Genomic DNA, 24,063 nt, shown 5'->3' on the forward strand with positions numbered 1-24,063 from the left:
GAAGGCACCTCCCATAAAGTCTAGTGAGATTTGCATGTGTTTTTGTCAAAGATGAACTTGATTCAGTATTTTTTACCAGTTTCCTACTGCAGGAAATATATGTACAGTACCATAAACCAGGCACTCTGTATAGTCTTAATGACTGTATTGCGCACCTGTAATAAACAGCATTTAAATTTCCACCACTGTATGCAAACAGTGCTATGCAACCTTGATTTAATTCTTGTTTGCTTTCTCTTGAATTCAACATTTCACATTTTTGATATTATCCTGGTTTTGGCACAATAAGGTCAGTAGGAAAAAATCAGTTACAGAAGTATATAGCAGTAATTTAATATCAATGTCACAGGTGAGGAATTTTGTTAGAAAGAGATGGCACAGCAAGGGCAGGTAAATACTGCACCACTTCCTCTTCTAACAAGGCAGTTCTCAGTGCGCTGGTATACAGCATGATTAAAATGAGTCATTCTCCGAGACAACGATCCCTAACCTGGGAACTTTTGTCTCTGTAATTTGTATACAGCATTGAGTCTACCTTTTATTGTGGGTTGGAGCTACCAATTGAGCATTTGAGCTTTACGAAATTTAGAATATGTAGTAAAAAGAACATTTTCCCTTCCAAAGGTAATTTGGAAAACATAAAATACTGATCCTGATAAACAACTCAAGGTACATACAGAAAAATGTTTAGTAAAAGCATGTTTTTTCTGATTCATGACCAACATATGTTATTGTATATCTGTTGCAGACCAGCAAAACCTATTCTTGACTTTAAAAGTAGCTGTATTGATCAATTTAAAACAGAATAGTTATTAAATTCACTCAATGTTATGATTTTTATCCATATATATTCTCTGTGTGTGTGTGTGTATATATATGTATAATTGAATTTTATTGTTTATAATTCTGAATATGAAGATGATAAGGCCATGGATCTGCTATAATATTTCAAGAACTTAGTTATTTTTATTATGAAAATGTGTCTGATATTTTCATGTGTGAAAAATATTTTAATATTGATAACTCTACATTGCATTGTTTTCAGAAATTCATAAAGAGAAACCGGAGAGACATGAAAAACGAACACCACCGAAGGGTAACTTTATTTTTTTTGTCTGTTTACCTGCATATATGTATGTAATATACAGTGTATTTGTTAACTACATATGCTACCACTGTTGTACTATAGAAGCATTCAAAGATCAGTTGGCACAGACTGTTGATGATGAAAAATTCATGTATACCTTAGCATTAGCCAATAGTGTAATTTTATTTTGTGTGGCTACATTGTAAATGCACATTCATAATAAGATTCTCCTTCCCAAACTTATCCAGGAATCTTTTTTGTAGCAAAGGTGCAAGAAAGTAAAGTGGTGATGAACTTCCTCTGGTGCAAAAGGCATGAACTGTGCTGGGCAAGGAAGAAAGCAAATTTATAGGCCAGTGGGTGCCATCCAAGTTAGGAAGTTGTAGCTAACAGTCAGCCAGGTGTGTACCAGAGATAAGAAAAGCCTCCATTTTAAGAACCTACTCTTTTTCAGAGTGTTTAATCTCCTCTAACTGGCACTTTCCAAAAATCCACAGAGGAACTGGTTTGGACTGGTTTTCAGAGGTCATGTAAACATGTGAAAAAAAAGAAGTTTCCTGGGATATGTGCAGATTTTTTGCCTAAGAAAACCTCCTCTGTAAAGGTTAGGCCACATAAAATTTGATGAGCATCTCTCTGATGCACCAGTGCTGTGCTTAGCAATGGCAGGAGGAAGCAAGAAGGAAGCTTATTAAAAATAGTGTGTATATCCTACACCCTCTCACACACAATTATATTCATTTCTGTATATATTCTTTATATGTTTTTATAGTATTTTACACTTCGAGTGCTAGCTTGCCAGCTCTGTGGTAATCAGGGTCATCTGGAGTGCCTAGAACTGCTTCCCAACTACTTAATAAATCATGTTGTATGGAAATGAATTTTTTAGAGTATCAGCAAGCTAGCCAGGCAACAATGAACTCAGATCCATTAGCAAGGGATCCCAGTTAAGGTCCTTCAAGCACTGTATTCTAAAAACACAAATGAAGTTTCAGCCTTGACCAAAACAGCCTCTTGTGTACCATTTCATCTGTACAAAAGTGCATTGCTTTACATACAAGAACATTAACACTGCAGAAATGATTACTAAGAAGTTACAAGATGCCAGAAAAAAAAGCATTCAGGTGTCATTAGTTAAGCCCCTTTATGCATATGCCTGATAATGCAGTCTTTAATTATACAATCACTTACTGAATCACAGGACAAATATTTTTTTTCTATTTTTTGTTTTCATATTCAGTCTCAAAAATGCATCTTGTACGCAGGATGAACGATTACAAGAAAACATCCTGTCTGGCCTCAAGCTAGAGCATGATAAAGGCATGAATCTTTAGGGAATTTTACTGTTACCTTCTAAAGTACCTCCAGGAAGCATGTGTAAATACAATCTTTTATTGTTTTTAACAGGAAAAAATCTAGAGGTAAAATGAATGCTTTTTAACAGAAGCAAACACCCCAAACAAATTTCCGTATCCCACCCAAAAATATGGGGACACTAGAGTTTTAGAAGTAATTTTAAGTACGTTTTTGAAGAGTCAAACCCCCTGAATCCAAGTCCCAAGATTTACAAGGGAGTTTCGTCCATAAACTAGATTTTGAAAAGAAAATATCAGGAACAGATACATTGTATCTGTTACATAGATGTGTAGTGAATGAATGGAAGTCCCAGATGAACGTGGCTGAAATTGTAAGAAAGATTTTTACAGTACTAAGAGTCAGGCAAACTTGTGTCCTAAAATTTGTTTTTAATTAAATATTTTGATAAACTACTAGTAATGAAGTCCATTTCAATTATTGTACTTAGTCAATTTAATCCTGAAAAGAAGAAATACTCTGAGAAATGATTCAACAAAACATTTCCTCATGCTCAAGAGCATTAAAATTAAGTTATTTCATGATTATGTGTACACATAAGCACAAGTTCACTACAAAATAAGGTCTTTCCAATCTGGTATTTGATGTATCAGTACTTTCACAAGGGCCAACACCACCCTGGACTGTATGAGCAGCAGCTGGGCCAGTCAGTGGAGGTAAGGGATTATTTTCCCCCTGTACTCAGCTCTCATGAGACCACATCTGGGTACTGCGTCTAGTTCTGGGCCTCCCAGTTCAGGAAAGCCATCCATAAACTGGGGCGAGTTCAGTGTGGGGCCACTGCAATGGTCAGGGCTGGAGCTGTTGTCCTGAGGGGAGAGGCTGAGGGATGGACCTGGCTCAGCCTGGGACAGCTGTCCTGTGATTCTGTCATTTTGTGACATACACAGACTTTACAAGACTCTGAGCTGCTGCTGAAGGCTGTTTAAGAAGTAAGTGTTACTCTTGTTATTAATATTACTATCAGTGAATAAGAGGCAACTATGCAATACTTTGGCAACATGGAAGAACAATAATAAAATATATTGAGATAAAGGTATATATAAGTATATAACTTCTGTCTAATGGAGGGTGCAGTGATAATCCAAATGGACTGGTCGTTTCTGATTTTTATGAAAAACTGATATATTAGCCATGAAATGAATTGTCCTGCATTTCTCGGAAATATCTCTTATTACAACAGGCACTGGAAAGGCATGGGAAAAGGTTAATCTACTGTGTGGCTTTTCCCAAATACACTTCACTAATACATTGCAGTTGGAGTGAGGGATGGAAGAAGACAATGTGATGATGAAAGGTTATCTCTGACAGCCATAGACTAAATTACAGTGATTTTAGGACAGATACTCGTGTGCCTCTGAATTAGCACTAGGCTCTCTATTTTTTTGCAGAAAGTATCTCTGAATTCAGCCTGATATGACAAATAGATTCCAGGCCCTTCAAAACTACTTCATTTACTATGCATAACACATATCTGTCCCTCCTACCCCTATCAACTTGTTAATAGGACCGTACTGATAAGGCAAATATTAAACAACACAGAATAAAGCTGTCTGTGTTTTAGCATATGGATAAATTATGAGATTATAAAGACAAATATAATGTGTCCCCATAATTTAATTTGGTGTAGCTGAAAGATAAGGTATTTGAGACGGCTAAATAGATAAATAGAGCTGGAACATACAAATCCACAGTGTACTAGAAACCCACATAAGTTGACAAAATTAGCAAGTTAAATGGTGTATTTACATTTGACACAGGGGCTGTCTACCCTGATTTCTGGAGGTATGGCTACAGACATACCTGAGGTAACTTTAAACTAAGTAACATGGTACAGGTAGCAACGTAGCTGTAGTGGCTAAGGCACCGCTATCAAGTATTTTTTTAGCTGTATGAGCTTCCAGCAGCCTAGGATGAAGCCAATGCTGTGAGCAGTTTGACTACGGCCAGTACCTGTCAAACCTAAATCTTAATTCAGATGGATGTAACACTGTCTGACTGCTGCAATTAAATCTAATTTTAAATTGTACAAACATGTAACTCATGAGACATTGTCTCACTCTTATACAGACATTTATGTTCAGTGCTGAAGGGCTAAATCCAGCACAGGGTTAGGTGCTGCACTGAGCAGCATGTGCATGTCTGGTGCTGGTTGGGGAAGATCTGGGCAACCTCACAGGCAAGCCTCTTCCCTCTTCCCAGGTAACTGAGGTGGTTTGTAATGAGTGCGGGTGCCTCCACAGTTCATTAATTGCTGGGATTTCCTTAGATTATTGTTTTGGACCTAGAAGCCTGTGCCCCTCTCCAGATGAAGCCCTTCCTTTTTTTTTTTCTTTTTTTTTTTTTTTGAGTGTTCCTTCAAGAAGAATTAAGTTATAGCCATCTAAGGTTACTTTTGAATAAAAGCATCTACACAGAGATTTAATGCTCTCTGACTAATGCACTCTAACTTCATTGTATTAGTTCATTTATCTTAACTTTCCTGAGTGTTGCTCTGTAGACAAGCACTTAGTCAGTTAGCTGGAGCAAGCAATCTCTGCTTCATGCTTATTGCACTCATCACCTAGCTTTATACTAAGCGGCAGACTGAAGACTTACTCAGCTGGAAACTATTTTTACTTCCCTTAGGTATGGAATTAGTGCTTCCTTATTACATCTCTTCTTTCTGCACTTGCTTTTTTGGGTGGGGAATGTCTCTGTCTCAAACACTTTAATGAAGAAAAACTAAATCACATCCCCCTTCACTATGTCTTCCACTTGATGGAAATCAAATATACTATTTGACGATTTAAATTTGGAAAAATCTCTCACGTATATGTTATGCTTCTTGTTTTTAATTTTATGTGAAGTAGATAACAATATGCTTACATGACTAAGTTTGGAATACTTTGTTAAACTACCTTAAAATTTTCCATTATAAGCTCCTAGTTTAGATTATTTATAAATTTACCACGCTCCAGTATTGAGGATGAAATTTTTCATGCTCATCTTTTTGCCTCAGGCTGAATTTTCATTCAAAGTCATATAAAAATGTTTCAGCAATTTCCAAAATCTAGGTTAGAGAAAATTAGGTTAGGGTGTTATATTTTTTCCAATGCTAATAACAGTTTATTCTGAGCTTATGCTTTTTTGGTATTTTCAAGGAAGTCCAAGAAAATTTCTTTAAGTTGTGGGAAAATTTTAGCTAACACAATTGTCATAAAACTGGTTTTAGCTATTCTACTTAGTTTTTCTTATTTTTCCTGGATGAATCCAGGATCCTATTAAAAAAAGAAAAGAGGTGATCTTTTAATTACAAAGTGTGTCATAAAGCAAATAAAATGGTTGAATTAAAGTTGAATGAGCAGTTTTAGTTCCAGCATTTTTCAGCTGAAGAGTGCTTGACTTTGCAGCCTTAAAAACATTTTTATGTGCTTTCTCTTTGTTTTTTACATGCAAAAAAGAAAATCTTATTAACTGTAGTTTGTTTCACAGAAACATGGCAGCATGCCCAGCCTGGCTTATTTCTAAAACCTAATGCACCTAAGTGCTGTGGGCTTGAAAACAGGCATGTATTAAGCCCTTCACAAAGAAATAGATATCCAAGTGACTAAATCTGGAAAAGATCTGTAGACAGTGAAGTATTTTCTATGACAGAGCTTTTAGGACTACATGTGAATGTGAACATGAAAACATTTCAGGGGGAAAAAACATCGAGTTAATATGTAAAAGAAAAATCATATTTAAGTTTGTCAGATCAAAAGCTTTAGCGGAACTTCATGTCCCTGCTGCACTGTGATTGAAGAGTCAAAAATGGCCGGTCATCACAGCCCTGAAACATGAACCCTTTAATTTTTGGCAACACCTGCCCTCGCTGGATAAAGTTCTACCCAAAAGCCATAGCTCTGACAGTGTCCATAAGAGGTAACGGTAAACATTACAGTCTGGGATTAGCAAACTCTGAGGCAATGGGGATATCAACACACGGGATAGGGCTCTTGGACTAACCAGAGATCACCTTCAGCCTATCATTGGGAAGAGAAAAATAGCTTATGCTTATGCCAGCCTGGTCCCTGCTTATCCACATAACAGGCTCCCCGCCCAGATATATTAAGTTACTTTTATTTCTCAAGAAGGAGCCAACTGATCCCTTCTCCATGTTTTTAGCTTGGAGTCCACACAAATATTAATATTTCCTTGCATTTTAGCCCTTTATACCATTTTGATGATGTGAAGGAACTTTAAATTAGATTTTTCTGTCCACTTTAAGGTCTGCTGATACTCAATTCAGTTAGTGTCATTCAAGGCTTATTTTGGTTTTTTTCCAAAGGATGAAACAGGGAAATGCTATGGAGAAACTAGAATAAATTTTTTAAAAGCCACAACAGTCTCCCTTACACAATTAAGATGTTCTGTGGCTAAAAACAAGCTTTCTGATTCCCAGTCTGTTCTGCATAGTTCAGCTACGTTTTTTGGCATAGAGATGACAAGAGCAGAAGCAGAAGTCCAATGTGCAGAAGCTTGTGTTTCACTGCCATTGACCATCACAGAGCTATTGTTTGCAGAACGGTGCTGTTGCCCCATCCAAAACTGACAACATGCTGGCTCTAAGTGTTTTGCACAGAGCTAGCACCTGCTAATACAAGTGTAAGATGTAAAAGCATGCTACAGTTTCTGCAAAAATATTCAGTCTAAGTTCTACACGGTATAGGGAGAGAGGAGACTGCTTTTCCTTGGTATGCTCCTAGATGTCCTAAAGCAATTGAATGAGCTACAGTCTGTAATTTATTCAATAATACATTGCTGATACTGCTGCATTCTTCACAGCCTTTTTTTTTAGTGTAAATTGGCTGTCCACGTTCCTTAAAGGCTTTGAAAAATCTCCCTTCAATCTCTTTCCACTGTACTGCTAATTGTTATCAACAATAATTTACCTGTTATGACTGGAAATGTATTTGGATCATGCAAACACCTGCAAGACATAATGAAATTACTGAATGTTTGGAATGATTTTTCTTAAAGACATGGGCCTAGTTTTTAATGAGGAAATATTTAACCAAGAAAAAAATGTTTGCACCTCCGTGAAATGACATTTGCAGCAAAGCTGGTGAAATGAATGTATGCAATAACATTACTGTGCTTGTGTATAAAGCTCACAGTTGTCTTCTAATCAGAATTGTATTTTCTGTGGTTTACTTGTTGACAGAAACTTGAGTAATGCAAAGAAAATATTTTTTCCCAGAAATTGGAAAATGTTAGTCTTTTAGTAATAGATTTTGACAAGGAATGTTTTTGTCTATCATCTAAATCATCAGGATGTGGAATACAACCATTTCCAAAAACATGGTCTAAAAGCTGGGTGGGCAATAGAGTCCGTAAGGATTCATGTTTGCCTGCTTCTAGCAGGACGTGTAGTTGATTGTGTTTTGAACAGCTGCTCTTCCTGAAGTTATGCTCTGATTAAAAGAGATGTTTTCTTGTTAATCCATCCGTGGCTGAAGTAACAGCTAAAAATAAAGAAAAAAGAGCATGGAAAGGAATATGCTAGCCATTTTTTGTTAAGAATAGAAAGCAATGCTTCCAAGGACTGAAAATAATTTCCTCTGTCAGAAATCTTAGAGTCAGGGTGCTTGTGTAATGGGACCAAAAGAGATCCCACAGATTAGATTAAGGTTGCTGAATAATCACTTATTTTGCAAAAATATGGTCTAACATCTGAAGGCTTTTTCAAAGAAAAATATTTCTCTTGGAACTGGAATTAAATATTGACGTTAAGAAGGTCTATACATCATCTAGTACCTGTGACTCAGAGCTAAAATCTGTTATTTGAATTTACAAATGTTTTTCTTTGATCACTTTGGTGAAACAATAAGTGTACATAATACCTCCAAATTACAGATTTATTGTGGTTTTTTTTTATTATTATTTCTAGTAATTCACAGAGACAAACCTGAAAAACAAGAAAAAATCGAGAGGAAGGAACCCCTAAAGGGTATGTAATTCAGCATTTGATGTTCTTTGTCTTTTTACCAGTGGTTCAAAACAGCCTAATCTATTGACTCTTAGACCCTTCTTGTAAATCCCAATTATGTTTAAGGATCGAGGAGGTGTTGTGGCAGCCAGCTGGAAGGAGAATGAGGATTTTGAAAGCACTTTGAATTCATCACTCTGCAGAAAGGCTAAAATTATATTCGGAGATTAATGAACAAGTTTTTGCTGTATTATTAACTTATGTAAAAGATGCCCAGAGCATAAATAGGTGCCTTTTTTATTCTTCTTGAATAAATCCAAGCATAATATTTGTCTTTGGGAATACTTCTGAGCAAAATGTAATTAGTAAATTATAACATACAGGGCACAGTCCCTGGAGGCATTCTGCTTCAGAGACCTGCCTTGGAAAAAAACTTCCCCAGACTCATTTCAGAAACATTGGGGAGAGGGTGTTAAGAGAGGATTTACTAATTTGCTGTTCGTGTATGCCAACAACAAATTACAGATCTGCCTGTTGTAGGAGTCAGAATCAGGATATTGCTTCCTCTCCACCCACGACTCATGAGTTAGCTCTGAGCTCCAAGAGCCACCATCTATTTTGCCTCTTGTGAGGGAGTTTTTGGCAAAATGGAATTTTGTTGGAACATACCTACTTGTCGAAACACTTTAAGCCTTCTGAGAACATGTCCTTTACATAAAAATGTGATTAATGAAGTCTCAGGCTGGAGGAAGAAACCCATTCTGAAAGAGCAATAGGCCAATGGTCATAATAAATCAACCAAAAAAGGGAAGACCCAGTATCCAGCCACGGCTGATTTATTTCAGACCAAGAACATGAGTCTCACAACCCAAGTGAACATGCACCTTCCTGAAATCTATGCTTGACTAGGCTTTTCTAATGGTCTCTGATTGGAGCTTTTCCATTTTATATAAATAATTCAAAATACATTGAGTTAGCAAGACTTACTCTAGAGGTTAATGGCAAGCACATAAGTTCAGGTTTCTGTTAAAATGCATATTTACTACTAGAAAATGGAATGGTGGTAACGAGAAATTTTTTCTGAGATTTGGAAAAATGACAGAGCAAAGACTATAATGTCCCATATTAAAACATGAATGTGTCATTAAGACTTCTCCTGTTATTTTGTGGAAAACTTGGGAAACTCTTCAATTTGATTTGATAGGAGAACAATATTTAATGTTTTTAAAGTTTCTTAAAACAGAAAAAAATGATCCCAGCCAATCTCAGATAGCCAATGAAGAGGAATAAGAATTGTTATACTGCCTTAACTTGTCATAACTCCTTCCAATATTCTGCCTACCTAACTGTGTTTTATCTTAAAGTGAATGCATTGCTTAGTTTTGTTTAGTGAACTATTGCTGCAATTGCTGCTAAAACATTACTGCGTACAGAGATTCTCTGTATTCACAGTACTAAAGAAACATTGCTTTTTAAAACTATGACTATGGATACGTGTCTTTCTAAGGCCCATTTCATTGTAGTGTGACTGGGAGACCCCAAAGTTTCACTGCATCCTTGTATTATTTTAACTGTTTATTTTCCACTTTAAATACATTCCCTTTTCAAGGTTTAGATAATGGGGAGAGTAAATAACATCCTATTCTAATTTCTAATCACCTTCTGTGATGAAGTTTAGGAAAGTTATCTAATGACACAAAGAATAATTAGAAGTGTTTCAGTCACTTAGAAGCGGCTCAGTCAGCTATGTCAGGAACTCATTCTCATGTATTGCATCACTATATTGCTAAAAAAATGTGACAGCCTGAATATTCCCTACCCTTCTTTTGCTTCTAGTTAGATATGGAATTCATGGTACTGTAAAAGAACTTCCTTATTTTCTCGTGTTTGACAAAGTGAGTTTTACTTAAACTGGGATGAAATCTCCACAGGAGTTAGAGTTAAAGCTAGCTTGTCGTTTCACAGATGATTTTTCTGAAGTGCTCTTAAATCCACATGCTTATTTCCCATTACCTGGAAAATTATTGTGTAAAATCCTAAGAAAAGTGAGTGGAAAATGTTATGTGAATGACTGGATAGCATAATGCAGTTTCCACTGTCATAATGTTAGTTTTTACTTTGCACATACTGGGCATCTAATTATGGCTCTGAGATCATCATTGCCAGGGACTGATCTCAGCTAGTGTCCATTACTAGCTATCTGTATCCATTACCAGCTATCCGTATCCATTACTGGTTATCCATTTCAAGCCAGCTGGCAAGTGACAGATGTGTCATTTGTGCATGTGATGCTTTTATGCTCCAGGATTGATTCCAGGGTTTTTACAAGCAGGCAGAGGCCTGACAGAGTATGGGGTGGCCCAGGTGATGTCCTCTTTCTAGTGCAGGCAGCAGCATTTGCTGTGAGCTCTGCCTTAGTCCTTGACAGTTTTCTGAAAATCTCTCTTCAGGAATGGACAGACGATTGCAAGCGGTGATGTTACTGTAGTAAAGAGCTAAGGCATGTTACCATGGTTTGGATGGTAAGCAGTAACTTGTTAGCCAGAGTTGTCTGCTCAGACCCATGTAGTATGATGTGTGCTGTGCAGATATGCACGGGATAGCTCAGGAGTAACACAGTTTGCCGTTTTGTCTTCTAAGGCTTATCTTGATAGCATTATTTTTGATTCTTTAGGGTCTTTTTAACATATATGAACACATTTCTTCTTTTCTAGTGACACATAAAGACAAACTGGAAAGACAAGAAAAACCTGAAAAGAAGGAAAGGCATGCAGGTAATTATTTAATGTCAGAACTTATTTTACATTTTAAGGTACCCCAGAACTAATTGTCTACGCAATCTCCATTTATGTATCCCCTTGATTGGAAAAAATGTCATAGAACTTTATGAATAAAAATCATGACATCATAAAAAGGTTTACACACATGCAGACTGAGTAGCATTTTTTATTCCTTCTGCATGTTTTTTGTTTTTTTTTTCCTGAGGAAGGGAGATAATATATTTTGTACTCTGGATTAACATAATCTACCAGTAATCTCTGAGTATTTCCAATGCTCACAGTAAGTATGGTTGCTAAGAGAATATGGTCATCCAGGAAAAACACCTGAAAACCTGTAAACAAAGGTAACGAGGCAGGCCATATAAAAAAAATATTTTGTATATAATACTGAGTAGGGCTGTTGCATAGCCATTGAATAGGGCAGGACTAATTCTTTAAGTAGTTACTTGCAATAAATAAGTATCTAGCACTGCTTTATCTTCCACAATTCTTACTTTCTTTTGAAACACCAACACAAGGCTGGTGAGTACATAGTAATGCCCATGCATACATTTTTGTGTTCTTAGTATAAACTCATATGCTGGAGTCAAATAAGCAGCTGAGTGTTTTCACACGCCTGGTCTCTGTAGGGTACCTCAGGGGATACGAACACATACAAATATCAGTTTTGCGCACTCATGGACAAGTTACTGTGTAAACATTAATCGCAAAAAATTAGCAAGTCAGAGCCCACATAGGAGAATATTCCAGACTACCCACCACTCAGTGACTATTGCACAACTCAGGTGTATTCTGAAACCTGAGCCAGAAATCTAGTCACTACAGTGTACTTTATTTCAATTTGTAAAGTGGAAATTAAAAGCAAACAAAAAGCCCCAAAGAGCATTAGTTATAATGCCATTGCAATTAGATTTGTAATTAATTATAGTGTTTAATCATTCATAGCTGGAAAAACTGCTAGTTGTTATGTGGAGTTCAGAAAATCCTTCAGAAATTAACCAAAGTAATGAACAAGAAAGCTCAAAAATAACAATAAACCAAAATAAACCAGTAAACCACAGTACAAACAAAACAAAAAAAATGAACCAGTAAACAACATAAATAAGAATGACTCTTCTTCACTAACTTCTTCCATGGGATTACTGTTGTGCCAGAAAGGCCATTACTCCCCCAGCTGATGGCAGGGACCTCAGGGATGGTAGATGAGTTTTTGAAAGTTCAAATCACGTGTTGTGGCATCATCAGCAGACAGCAACAGCTGAATCAATCTTTCTGGTACTTTGCATGGAGAGCCATGGTGCCTACTTGTGTTTTTGGATCTTTTTTCTCCTTTTTCTCTCTTAAAATGTGTCATTTCTCTTTTTTAATAACCATTAATATTGTTGTTATTTATTTCTAGCTATTCACAAAGAGAAACCTGAAAAGCCAGAAAAACATGAAAAGAAAGCACCTTCTAAAGGTAATGCAGATTATTATTAGATGTTATACAATTTTAGATTTTTAGTGCTTATATAGTTTGGGAGAGTGTGGAGATGAATATTTAAAGTATAAAGTTCTTTTAGTGCATGCTCCACATTTTTTGAGTGCTCTCACTTTTGCTTGAGCAGGTCTTGATCAGCCCCTGAGTGAAGTCTTGCTCAGCATATATTTTTTACTAAGTTTTCTTGTTTTGATACACAGAGGTAATTATGAATCATTCTTGTGCAGCTAAAGAAATAAGCCTATGACTATTATATTTGCATTCCTTGATGTCTTTTCCTCCACAATGGGATTCAGTAATTTGCCTGCAAAGGCAGCTTTCTCTTGTGTATCAGTTTTCAATCTGGTGCAGACCTAATGCAAGAGTGTTTACTAACTCTCTGCCTGGGTCTTCCATCATACCCAAAAATAGATTTTCATTTTCTTGCCTTTATTTTTTTGCAATAACAGTTTCATTTCACTGTGTGATTTGTACTGTCCTCCATGGCAGAAGTGGCTTTGGTTAAGATTTACATATCTACTAATTATCATATATATTCTGAAGCAATATTGTGTATGAGAGGTGTTTTCAGCATTCTTTTGACTGGTAATTCCATCCTTAGCCATGACTTGGACAGGGGGATTTAAAAATCCAATCAGCTTGCCTTGTTATGCTGTTTTTTAAAGACTAACATTTATTATTGCTTACCATTTGAATGTTTTTGCTCTGAAGTTTTCTTTCTTTTTTTTTTTTAACATGCATTGCTTTTTGGAAGCCAGTTATTTCTATAATAAAGTTAGGTTTTGGTCTTTGTCTCTTCTTACTTTTTCTCAGTTATCTCTGAGTAAAAAAATTTTTTTAGTTAACTGAAAAAAATAATATGCAATGTATCTTAATATCAGTCTGTTATGGCATTCAGCTTAATCTCATGACGATGGGACATATGAATTATTTAGGTTTAATGTGAATCTGTTCAGACAATATAGATTCAAATGTACAAACCAGTCTTTATTGGACTCGACCTTACTCTAAGGAGAGATGTGACAACAGAAAGTGGGAGTGAAGAAAGAGAAAAAGTAGAATGAAGACTTAAAGCCTTAAAACACTTTGATAGATAGCCATTGTCCAGTCACGCTTTAAAAGGGATATTTGGTCATTTTTTCTGCTTTCAGTGTATAACTTGAAAGTATAGGATTTTTTTATAAAGTTAAATAACACTGAAGTAATCCAGAGAAAATAAATGCCCATGGTTGCTGTGTAGATTTGAAAAGCAAATAACTTCCAAGAATCACTGAGATATTCCTAATGAGCAGCCAGCCTGTTTATCCATTTATCTTCTGCTAGCTAACCAAATAATCACTTAGAGATTTAACGTGTTTAATGGCAGCCATGACTCCAGTCGCTGGCTGGAAAAGTTTATGAAGAATTTGGCCACTTTGTAGCTAGGGAGATTTGCTCCTGCAGTGTGACGTACAGACATGCTACACTCTCTTGAGTAGTTTCCATGCCATGTGAGTCCCTATGGGTGGACTCGTTGCCTTCAGTGCTTCCTAAGGCGCATTTACACGGGCAGTGTGCTGAGCTATCCATTGCCAGGCTCACCTCCCTTTTGTCTGGAGTCTGTTCTAAACTGGATCAGCTACCAGTAGTGATGCATGGCCATTTCAACAACATGCAGTCCCTAGGAAGTGAGGATGCTCAGGTCCAGGCCAACTTCAGGGAGCACGTGTACTGAAAATCAGGTGGTTACTTCTCCCCCCAGTCAGGAGCTTTTCTCTATGCTCAATAAAAAGACTTAGGGTACTTCTTCAGCCTCTGTTAAAGGCTCCAGAAACCTTCAGTGATATGAATGCTATTTAAACACGTCATCTAGGAAAAAGCTATCTTAAAAAATAAGAAAAAACAAGTATAAATATCAATCATGGCTCATACAGGCAGCAATTCCAGGCTGGAATTCAGCTAGAGAGGATGTTGTTTTTATGTAGTTATCACTTGAAAGAAGTGTAATTAACTCTCAAGGCTGTTTTGTTCCCACAATATGTCTGGATGGCAATCAAGAGGGGAAAGATAGAAGTCTCTGCATAAAAGTTTGACAGCCTGGGACATAGCAGTGTGTGTGTTTACACAGTGTATCCTGTACAGACATGAACTCACTCGAGCTGGGCTCTGAAGCGAGCACCAGGCTTGTGACTGTGTTTGTATGACGGTGAGCCCAAGCTAAGAAAAACCCCTTTCTGTAAGACAAGTACAGTCATGCAGTTTCTTGTTGGCTGGAGCACAAGAAGATCAAGCCCATGTCGGTTCGGAGCTTGAGCAGAGCAAGTTTGTGTCATCTGGAATATGCAGTATAAACATTCCCTACAAAGCTTCAGATCTGTGTGACTGCCTTGCCTTCTGGTTAGGTGAGTCTCAACAGATATTTTGAAGCTTTTTACCCCAGTGTGTGAACCTGAGAAAAAGAAGCAAGAATTTTGCAAACTGAAAAACATGAATCATGAAGAAAAGTGAAACTTCTGGGGATGTTGTTGTGTTTTGGTAATATTTTCTCATTCTTTGTGAGGTTTTTTTCCTAATATACAATTGTATTCATTTCTAGTAATTCAAAAAGACAAACCTGAAAGACATGAAAAAGCTGAAAAGAAACCTCCTCCCAAAGGTATTTATTTATTTATACTTCATTTTTTATCAGAATTAACATTAAAGTTCATAAGCTTTATTTTATTGGAGCAGAGAATATAATGTATATGAAAAATCAGCTACATGACACTATAATGAAATTAAAACATGATTTGAATTAAAATGTCTCTAGAACATCCAGGCTTTAGTTCTATGCATGACCCCTTTTAAAACCTGTTGAAATTTCAAAGATGAGAATTAAAGGTATGAACCACCATTTCCCTGAAAAAGAAGTAGGTCTATCTGTAAATGATCTGACATATACATTTTAACTATAACTAGTTAAGGAAATTCTTTCTTCACTAGCCAGCAATATTTGGTCATGTCGTGGCTTTATTTGTAAGTAAGAATTACCCTTATATAAATATCTCTATGCTGTTTTAGAATAGGTAGAACTATTCCATTTACATATTGATAAAATCAGTTTAGTCAGCCCCATAGCCTAATAGAAATAGAAGTGCAGAGCCTTACAGAAGACATGGATTTTGTAGCATTCAACTTTTGCCTCAAGAATGGAGACCTTTAGAGCTATGAAGAAAACAGAAATGTGAACGTCACACCAAACAGATTAGTTTAAACCATATTCAGTAACATTTTGAAATACTGTTGGGTTTTCCACAGAAGTGAACTAGAAACACACATATTGTGAACATCCATGTCTCAGATGAGAAAAAGCTGCTGATACATATGAGCAGAAGGAATGGTCTTGGTCTCACCAACCTCTGTGTAGCTTCAGCCACTGATACTTGCAATTCAGTAATTCTGCTTGGAAACCTTCTCACTCTGCTGCAGGGCGCATCATGAATTGGCCTGTCTCAGACTAGTCTTTCAGCTTGTGGAATTGGTGTAGAGAGAGACTCAAGAACTCAAGACTTCTTGGGCAGAGACCTAGAATTGGTGCATAAAAGTGACCCTTACTAATAGCCACCCTTTAAATCAACTACTTTTACAGCTTACAACAGTTTAGCTCTGATCTCTGAAGTCTAAAGTTACTCAGATTTAGCCTGGAAGGACCTTCAATATTTGTTTGCTTCACGACCAACATTTGTCTCCCTAGTTTATACCATAAAAGCTAGCATATTGTCATTAGAAACATTGAATATTATCTGTCATAGCCTACTATGCTTAGTATCAGTCAAATACTTGGTACAGGACTGAGGACAAAACATGCTTGCATCTGATATTTCTGTCTAAGTCTGTCTCGTTTGGGGGGATTATTGCTTTCATCAGATCTGAGCAAGGTGTTAATGATGAAGAAAAACTCATTAGTAACAGCACAAGTCAAAATAAATGGTACTGAGTATTACCCTGGGGGGAAAGAACAACACTGAAAGCTTGTTCTTTATTACCTACAGAGGAGAAGAAAGTAAAGAGCACTAAAGTGGAAGCAAAAGGTAAAAAGGAAGTGAAGGATGGAAAAGGAGAAGCAAAGACGACTGAGAAGGTCAAGCAGGCAGAGACTAAAACAACCGAAGTTGGGCTAATAAAGGCCAAACCGAAAATTAAGGAGGAGAAAGCTCTTCAGACTGTAACTAAATCGGAAAAGAAAGGTAAACAAAACCAGGAGGAAACAGATGAAGATCTTAAAAAGGTAGTAGGGAAGAAGCAGAGAGAATGAAGTTAAAGCTGGCAAGGACCAAAGTCCAGCCACGAAAAACAAAATTGCAGTACAAATAAATTCCAGGTGAATCTCAGACCACCAGAAGGAGACTATCAAGAATAAAAGAAGTTTAATCTAAATAACCAGAATGTTCTAACTGTTTGTCATGGCTAAAGATTCATTTTAGTTTAAATCCTTCTTTAACAAGGACCAATTTCTCTTCAGATAGGCTGGAGTCTTCGTGGATTTGCTCAGTAGCATTTTATGTAGCGTATTGCTAGTAAAGTTGCTTTGGAAAATACAGACTGTCCAATGACTTTTTGGGGAATTATGTTTTGTTTCTACATCTGCACATGTCCTCCATAACAATAAGGAAAATAGCAGCAGAGGAAAGGGTATGTAATAATTTGTATTACATCAGATTACGTGAGGCATTATCATGTCGTCAGGTATTGTATGACATAGTGATATACCTGTCTGATAGAATTTGATGTGATCAGCTTCCTAATTTCTCCTAAAAAGGAAAGAAATGCCATTACCCTGGTGAAAGAAAGAAATTAAGTGATAAAACAAAGAATCAACATGCATCAGTGCCAAACGCAGGTGTCAACTATATGCTTCTCTTTGTCAGAGTCAGCCTGGGTTCGTCCACTCCTAAGTTGCACTGACTGGTCCCCTGATTTCTCTGCAGCTCTTCCATGGCGTTAGGTACAATTTTGTATGAATGAAGGTGGCAGGACCTGGCTCTCTGTACACTTTGCCACTCTGCAGGCACAGGATTATTCTGACATTAATAGAGGCAGCTCAGCATTGCGTGGCGCACCTATCTGATCCTTTCAGCTGATAACCACAGATAAATCGTTATGCCTGAGCATCAAAGCAGGCATCCCTGCCTGGATATCAAATCAGCCTGGGCAGATTCTCCCAGAATTTCATAGCCATCAGCTTTGGACCCCTTAGGAGTTGCCTAAATTATACGTTTCTAGAAACCTGAAAGGAGAGATTTTGAGACATAGTCCCCTTTCTGACATGCATAGTGTGCTGAAACAGTATTTTTTAGCATTTATTTATATTCTAGTTAATTTTAGTTTTTACTTGAAATACTGGAGCCTTTGAGGCATAAAATCAAAGCAGCATCTTTCATGCTGACTGCTATCACCAGGGCAAAGTTCAGCAAATTTTTGAGCTCCTCTTGGGAGGTGCAAATCTATTTCAGTTTTTGCTTGCTCTGACAGAGTTTCAGTGCGCAGTGGGATCCACTCCATAATGTTCAGGATAAGGTTCTCAAAAAGCAATGGTGTGCAGATGAGACACTTTACTCCCAGACAGCAAAATATTTTAAGTAAATAAGGGTCAAAGATTACAGAGAGCAATAGAGAGTGATGGTGGTTTTTTGTTTGTTGGTTTGGTTTTTGTGGTTTTTTTTCACCCCTTTAACTGATAAATATTAGCAAAATGGTCCATCTTAACATCAAACATTAACAGATCACTTTGTAAGTCTGCTTTAGAGTGTGACCCCAGTGACGGTGCACCGAACCGTGGCAGGTGAAAGTGGGAATGAGCAGCTGGAGTGGAGGAAGGAAAGAGCCTCTTCAGCTGCCCTTATCACTGGAGACAGGGCTACACATGTTCAGTGAAAGCTGCCTGTTCTGCTTTCATCCTTCCTTTTTCCCACCATAAGCCACTGCTGCCCAGCTGGATACTCTCAGAAAATTCAGTTCTATATTTCAGTCCCACCGTGACCAAAGGTGAACATAATTTTGAAGTCAGTGTGGTTTTGCCAAGATTTCCTAATCCTGCAGCCCTTACTTTTCCTTGCTCAAGGGAGTAGTTCTGCCAGCTTTTCTGCAACAATGTAAAAAATATAACTGTAATCACAGAAGATTTGTTATGATTTTCCTGTTGTTGCATCTTTTTTTTACTCAAATTAAAATTTAAAAAGATAGGTCATCTCCCAGGGTAAATCACATGAGGTCCAATGACAGAAATATCTATGACCGTTTTTATCAATAAGAATCTAGTCCCAAACTTTGATGTGATTTATTAGTACTCAGATGAATATTTGTGCCACTATTACAGTTATAAGGTGAAAAGTATAGCATGAAATTCTCTTTTTAACGAGAGAGTTTAAATTAAAATGAATTTTTAGCCATGAAGAGACACTTGGAAAATCATATTAATTTAAAATTCCTTAAGTTTCAATCTTTGTTGATTGGCAGCATTCCCATGAACTTCAATGGGATGTTACAGTGCACCTTATTATTTCATATACAGTAGAAATGCTATTTTTGTTATTCAGAGGTTAACATTCTGCCTTCGATTTTTTTATAAATCCCAGTTTTCAGGGTTTGAGTTACTAAAGAAATCCTATGAGGAGATTAATACAAAATCTTTCTTCTCAGGTACAATCAAGATTAAGCCTTTTTTTTTTAGTTTATTCAAATTACATTTCCACAAAACAAACAAACAAACAAACAAACAAACAAAAACACAAAAAACCAAAACAAACAAGCAAACAAATCCAACCCACACACCCACAGACTATTTTAATCCTGGCCTATATTACTATGTTTAAAAAAAAATTTTAATATCAATGAAATGGTGTGAGCTGCTAGGCCCTCAGGCTGTGTCTATGTCATAACCTAAATCGAACCAGCACAGGCTTGTGCTCTGTGCTGTGATTGTCCATACAGCTTATGTCCCCAACATAGTTTTGTCCCATGCTGTCTAACAGTCTTTTGTACAATGCCCCAAAATGCTCCAGGGGCTCTTCCCAATGGGCAGCATGGATGAAGGCATCTTATTTTGGCAAAAGGTTTTGGTAAGGAAAACTCAGCTTTGTGGACAAGAACTGTGCTCTGCCATTTGCTTTCTGGGCTAAAGAATTGGCATTGGTCCATTTTATTTATTAATACTCACTGAGGCCCTATTTGCAAGTGCGTTGAAGTCAGTGCAAACACTTTGCTGACTTCAGTGGCTTTAGATGGGCTTCCTGAGAGTACAGATTTGTACATACTTGTTTTCTCACACATACACTGTTACTTTTTTCAGAAAATTAGCACATAGACTTAGGGCAGATAATGCAGCCAAATTCTTTAGATTTCTTAAGGATGGAATCCAAAGCTGGAGCCAGCCAGAATGATAAATTTGAATTCCTAAATATGAAAGTAGAAACTATTATGAATAGTGATTAAAGGTTTTAAAAGCAGTGTTTACAGCCACAGCCCAGCGTACATCCTGGAAGGTTTGCCCCAGGTTCTACAATACTGACTAGTATTACCCTCGCCACCTCAGTAACAGGAAAGAGCTGTGTAGACTCCTATCGACTAGTAGAAACAAGTGGATATTTGCTGAGCTCGTAAACCCATTCCTAATTTCTACAGCTGCATAGGAAATCATGACTTGAAAGCTTCAGTTCTCCACCCAATGACTTCTATGGTAGTCAACATAACAGAGCAGCAATCGCATAAAATCCTCAGCATCAATTAATACTGATGCTTGAGTCAACTATGTAAGACAGCAAATAATACAATGAGTGTTATATACTTGGGAACATCACTTTGCATTTAAGTATAACAGTTATGCCATTTTAAAAATTTTAAGTATTCCAAAGTGCATAATTTTGTTTTGAAGTTGGCAAAGAGAAAGTAAGTGGCTTTGTAGGTGAGTAGGAGAGAGATGCAACAGGAGGTGGAGAGAGGAAGAAATGTAACTTCTGTAGCGTAGGAACTGTACTAGAACAGTCTAGGACAGATGGATGAATATGCTTAAATCAAGGACAGTTGGGAGCTAACTTAGCTAACCAGAGCTGGCATTTAGTCATCAACGTTACCTTTCAAAGCTAATGTCCCTTAGAGTCCAGTGGGGCAAAGTGCTTTTTTCTGGCTAACTGGAGAATCCAGCCATAATATTGCAATTCTTTTGCACTTAGTTGGAACTGGTAACTTTTCTTCACCATTCTTAATGTCAGAATTTTTTATTAAGGTCTTCAACTCTGCTTATGTATAAGAGAAATCAATAGACAATCAACATTTCTGAAATCAGGGTTTCATTTAGATTCAGAAGCCATAATTTCTGAATAGCATAGTTTTCATATATGTATATCCAGATTTAATATATACATATATATTTATATTTGTAAATATTAGTGTTTGGAAAATAATTCTGTAGTGAAACGATAAAATTCTGTGGAAAATCTCATTGCTACAGGAGTGTAAGTACACCGAGTTCTCTTTATATTCCCATTCACTAAATGTACATATTGATTATACTGTTAAAACAATATTAACAAAATGCTGTGATATAAACCTTTATTGAATTTTTCTATCACCTGGCTGTGACTATTTGAAATGGATCTTCAAGGATAAGAAAAAGTCTTTGGGACCTGTGGCCAGGCAGCAGATTGCACAGTACTTGTGCATGGGGTCAGAACGTATGCCGTAAGCGAGGCTGTGCAAAGCTGACCTGGGGCACGCACTGCACCCTGCCAGCCCAGAAGAAGAGCTGGTAGCTCTGAGGTACTGGTAGATCTGAAGTTCGTGGCTGGGAGGCTTGAATAAGATCTGGACAATAAATTGTCTCTTTCTGAACATGTGAATTACTTGAAGGCCAGGAAAAAAACTCAAGCATATAAGTAAGACTATCCCTGAAATGTGTCTTTGCGCTGCCAAGCTTTATCTTCACTGTTAAATAGAAATAACATTTTAAATTTACTTTCTTCATCACTCTTTTTTTCCTTTTTGCTCTGTTAGATCAATATGCATTCTGTCGCTATGTGATTGACATGTTTGCGCAAGGAGATTTTTATCCAGGTACTTTCCTACATCATTGAACTCTGTTCTAATATTCTTCTGTTTCCCTGAGAGTTTCTGCTCCTTTATGTATTAAAAGTGTGTTTTGTATTGTTGAAAGGTCTCACAAGTGCAACAAGGAGTGTGCAAATAGTTTTAATAAAGCATAAGAGCTAATGGCTGTATTATTAAAGCTTTTAATTTTCTGTCTACAATGCATGAATTAAAATTAAGGTTATGTATGTTAAAAGTAGAGTCAATGGAAGGCTATAGAAATTGCTAAAATTTTCCATGCCTTTTTTGGCTGAGATGCAAGAGGAAGGAGCTTATTGTTAATAGCTTATTTTTTTTTTCCCACAAATAGCAAGTCTTAACCCCAGAATGCTTCAAAAATAGAACTGCCATTGTTGTTCTTAGTATATAAAATACCTTAGCTGATCCATCACTTCTGTGCTTTATCTTCTCTCTTCCCACATCTCCATGTTCTTGTGTTCTAACACAGACACTTAATTCTTAGCGAAAAAAAAAAGAAGCTAGAGCTACTGATGATGACTGAGCATCATCTCATAATATTAAGTCAATCTACCCTGACCTTATTTAATGGGCACTCTTCCTTCTGAGATCCAGTGCAAGAGGACGTACTATAGAGATGACGTAATCCTAGGAATGATAAGCAATAAAAATTTATGAAGAGTCAAGGACAGAATATTTAAGGACACACTAAGACTTACAAACTTTGTTTAGTCAGTTATATGCTCAAGAAGCTCTCCACTGGTACTTCTCTGAATTGGATGTGGTTTCTTACCTCTGCCTTGTGGCTTAGGTCCTCTCTTGATATGCCCAGGTCCAGTCAGAGCTGGGAAGTCCTAAGGATGTAGCTGAGAAACAGAGACTCCCAAAATGGGGAGAAGGATGACAGATTTTTGTGGAGGTAAAATGAATAAGCCTGGGATTTTGGAGGGAGAGGGTTTGTACGGCCTGTTCTCAGAGAGTGACACAGAGAGACAGGGGTTTCCGTTAAAAGAGAGAAAAATCCTATATTGCCTTTAGGACTTTTAAAGACAGACAGTTATAAACAGAAGGACTGGTCTAGGCTCAGAGTGGGAGAAAGGTTAGCAAAACCTTCCAGAGACCTTCAGTTATGCTTCGATTTAAAAAAATAACCCCCTGTACCAGATGTGATTCACCCAATTTCTGGCTTTACACAGCTGTACCATTAATAAATCACGAGACAAAGACTTGCATGGAGATCTTCAAGATCTCTCTTATAGTTCTCCTGACATTTGCAAGCAGCTTTGACACATGTCAGAGCCCTTTTTTCCAGCTGGCTCCCTGGGCTGATTGGCACTCTCCTGTGACAGAGCAGACATGCTGTGGGAAGGGCGTTTTGGAGAAGATTGCTTTTCACTTTTGACCTTTCCAGCTGCGAGGAAACTGGGAAGACCGCAAAGGGGAGCAGGAAGATGGAAAGGGAAGTCTTTAGTGACTTGAGTTTCAGAAGATAAAAGACATGACTGCCTGCTCTTGCCTCCCAATGTTTGCCTTTTTGTCATGTCAGTGTGCTATGACACAGTTGTGCTAAGAAACCACAGGTTAAACAGCTGAAAAATGTTCAATGGTCATTGGGTGGTCAGCTAGCCTTACGGGTGAACAACTAGGGTGACAGCTTGAGGCCCCAGAAAGTGGAAATAAGTCATAAAGCAGCTTAACCCTTCTGATTTATAGGTGAAAAGGAAGAGGACAGCCCCTTAATTTAGGGTCTCCAAAAGTCCACCTGTGGCTCCACCTGTAAAGCAACTGCTAAGTCATTTGTCAACATCTGAAGTTAAATGCTGTGAATGGTTGTTGTGATGGAGCCTGATACATTTTTGTGGGAGGTAAAATAAAGCATTGCCTTCAAAACAAGCTTTAGTCAACCCACAAGCTGTGAAAGTCAATGCCAAAACACCCAGACCCTGTCTCTGAGAAGCAAGGTAAAGGCCAGGTACACCCAGCTCTGTGCTCTTCATAGAAATCATTGAGGAGAATGCCACCAAACTGCTCAGTTGGTGTTTGTTACTGCCTTTCTCAGGCAAAGTGCTCATTTCACACTGGCCTTTGTGAACTGAAATGTTACTGTAATTCATTTTCTTGAATAGATAAATGTGGGGAAAACACGAGCACACTAAGTCCCTTTAATAATCCTAATATCCAATTAGCTTTAAAATCTGCTATATTTTATCCTTTTATCGGTTTATATATTTTACGGTAAATTACATTGTCCAAACAAAGAGATCTGAGTGCAATTCAGCTAAGGAATTTAATTACAGTCACCCTGACACTGCAATGCTTTCAAACCAGGAATCAT

General features: G+C 37.2%; 1 protein-coding gene across 6 annotated transcripts in view; it reads left to right on the plus strand.

Moving 5' to 3' along the window:
- Positions 1-24,063, plus strand: part of TRDN (triadin) — a 232,158-nt gene that overhangs the window by 60,304 nt on the left and 147,791 nt on the right. For all 6 annotated transcript variants that reach the window (XM_082307271.1, XM_082307272.1, XM_082307270.1 and 3 more), the window contains 7 exons: positions 1,046-1,096; positions 8,373-8,432; positions 11,126-11,185; positions 12,591-12,650; positions 15,247-15,306; positions 16,682-16,876; positions 21,678-21,737. In XM_082307271.1, the coding sequence (XP_082163397.1) occupies positions 1,046-1,096; positions 8,373-8,432; positions 11,126-11,185; positions 12,591-12,650; positions 15,247-15,306; positions 16,682-16,876; positions 21,678-21,737 (546 nt within the window). The remainder of the gene's footprint in view (positions 1-1,045; positions 1,097-8,372; positions 8,433-11,125; positions 11,186-12,590; positions 12,651-15,246; positions 15,307-16,681; positions 16,877-21,677; positions 21,738-24,063) is intronic.

This window comes from Platalea leucorodia, assembly GCF_965183815.1.
Source record: "Platalea leucorodia genome assembly, chromosome: 3".
In the NCBI taxonomy this organism is placed as follows: domain Eukaryota; kingdom Metazoa; phylum Chordata; class Aves; order Pelecaniformes; family Threskiornithidae; genus Platalea; species Platalea leucorodia.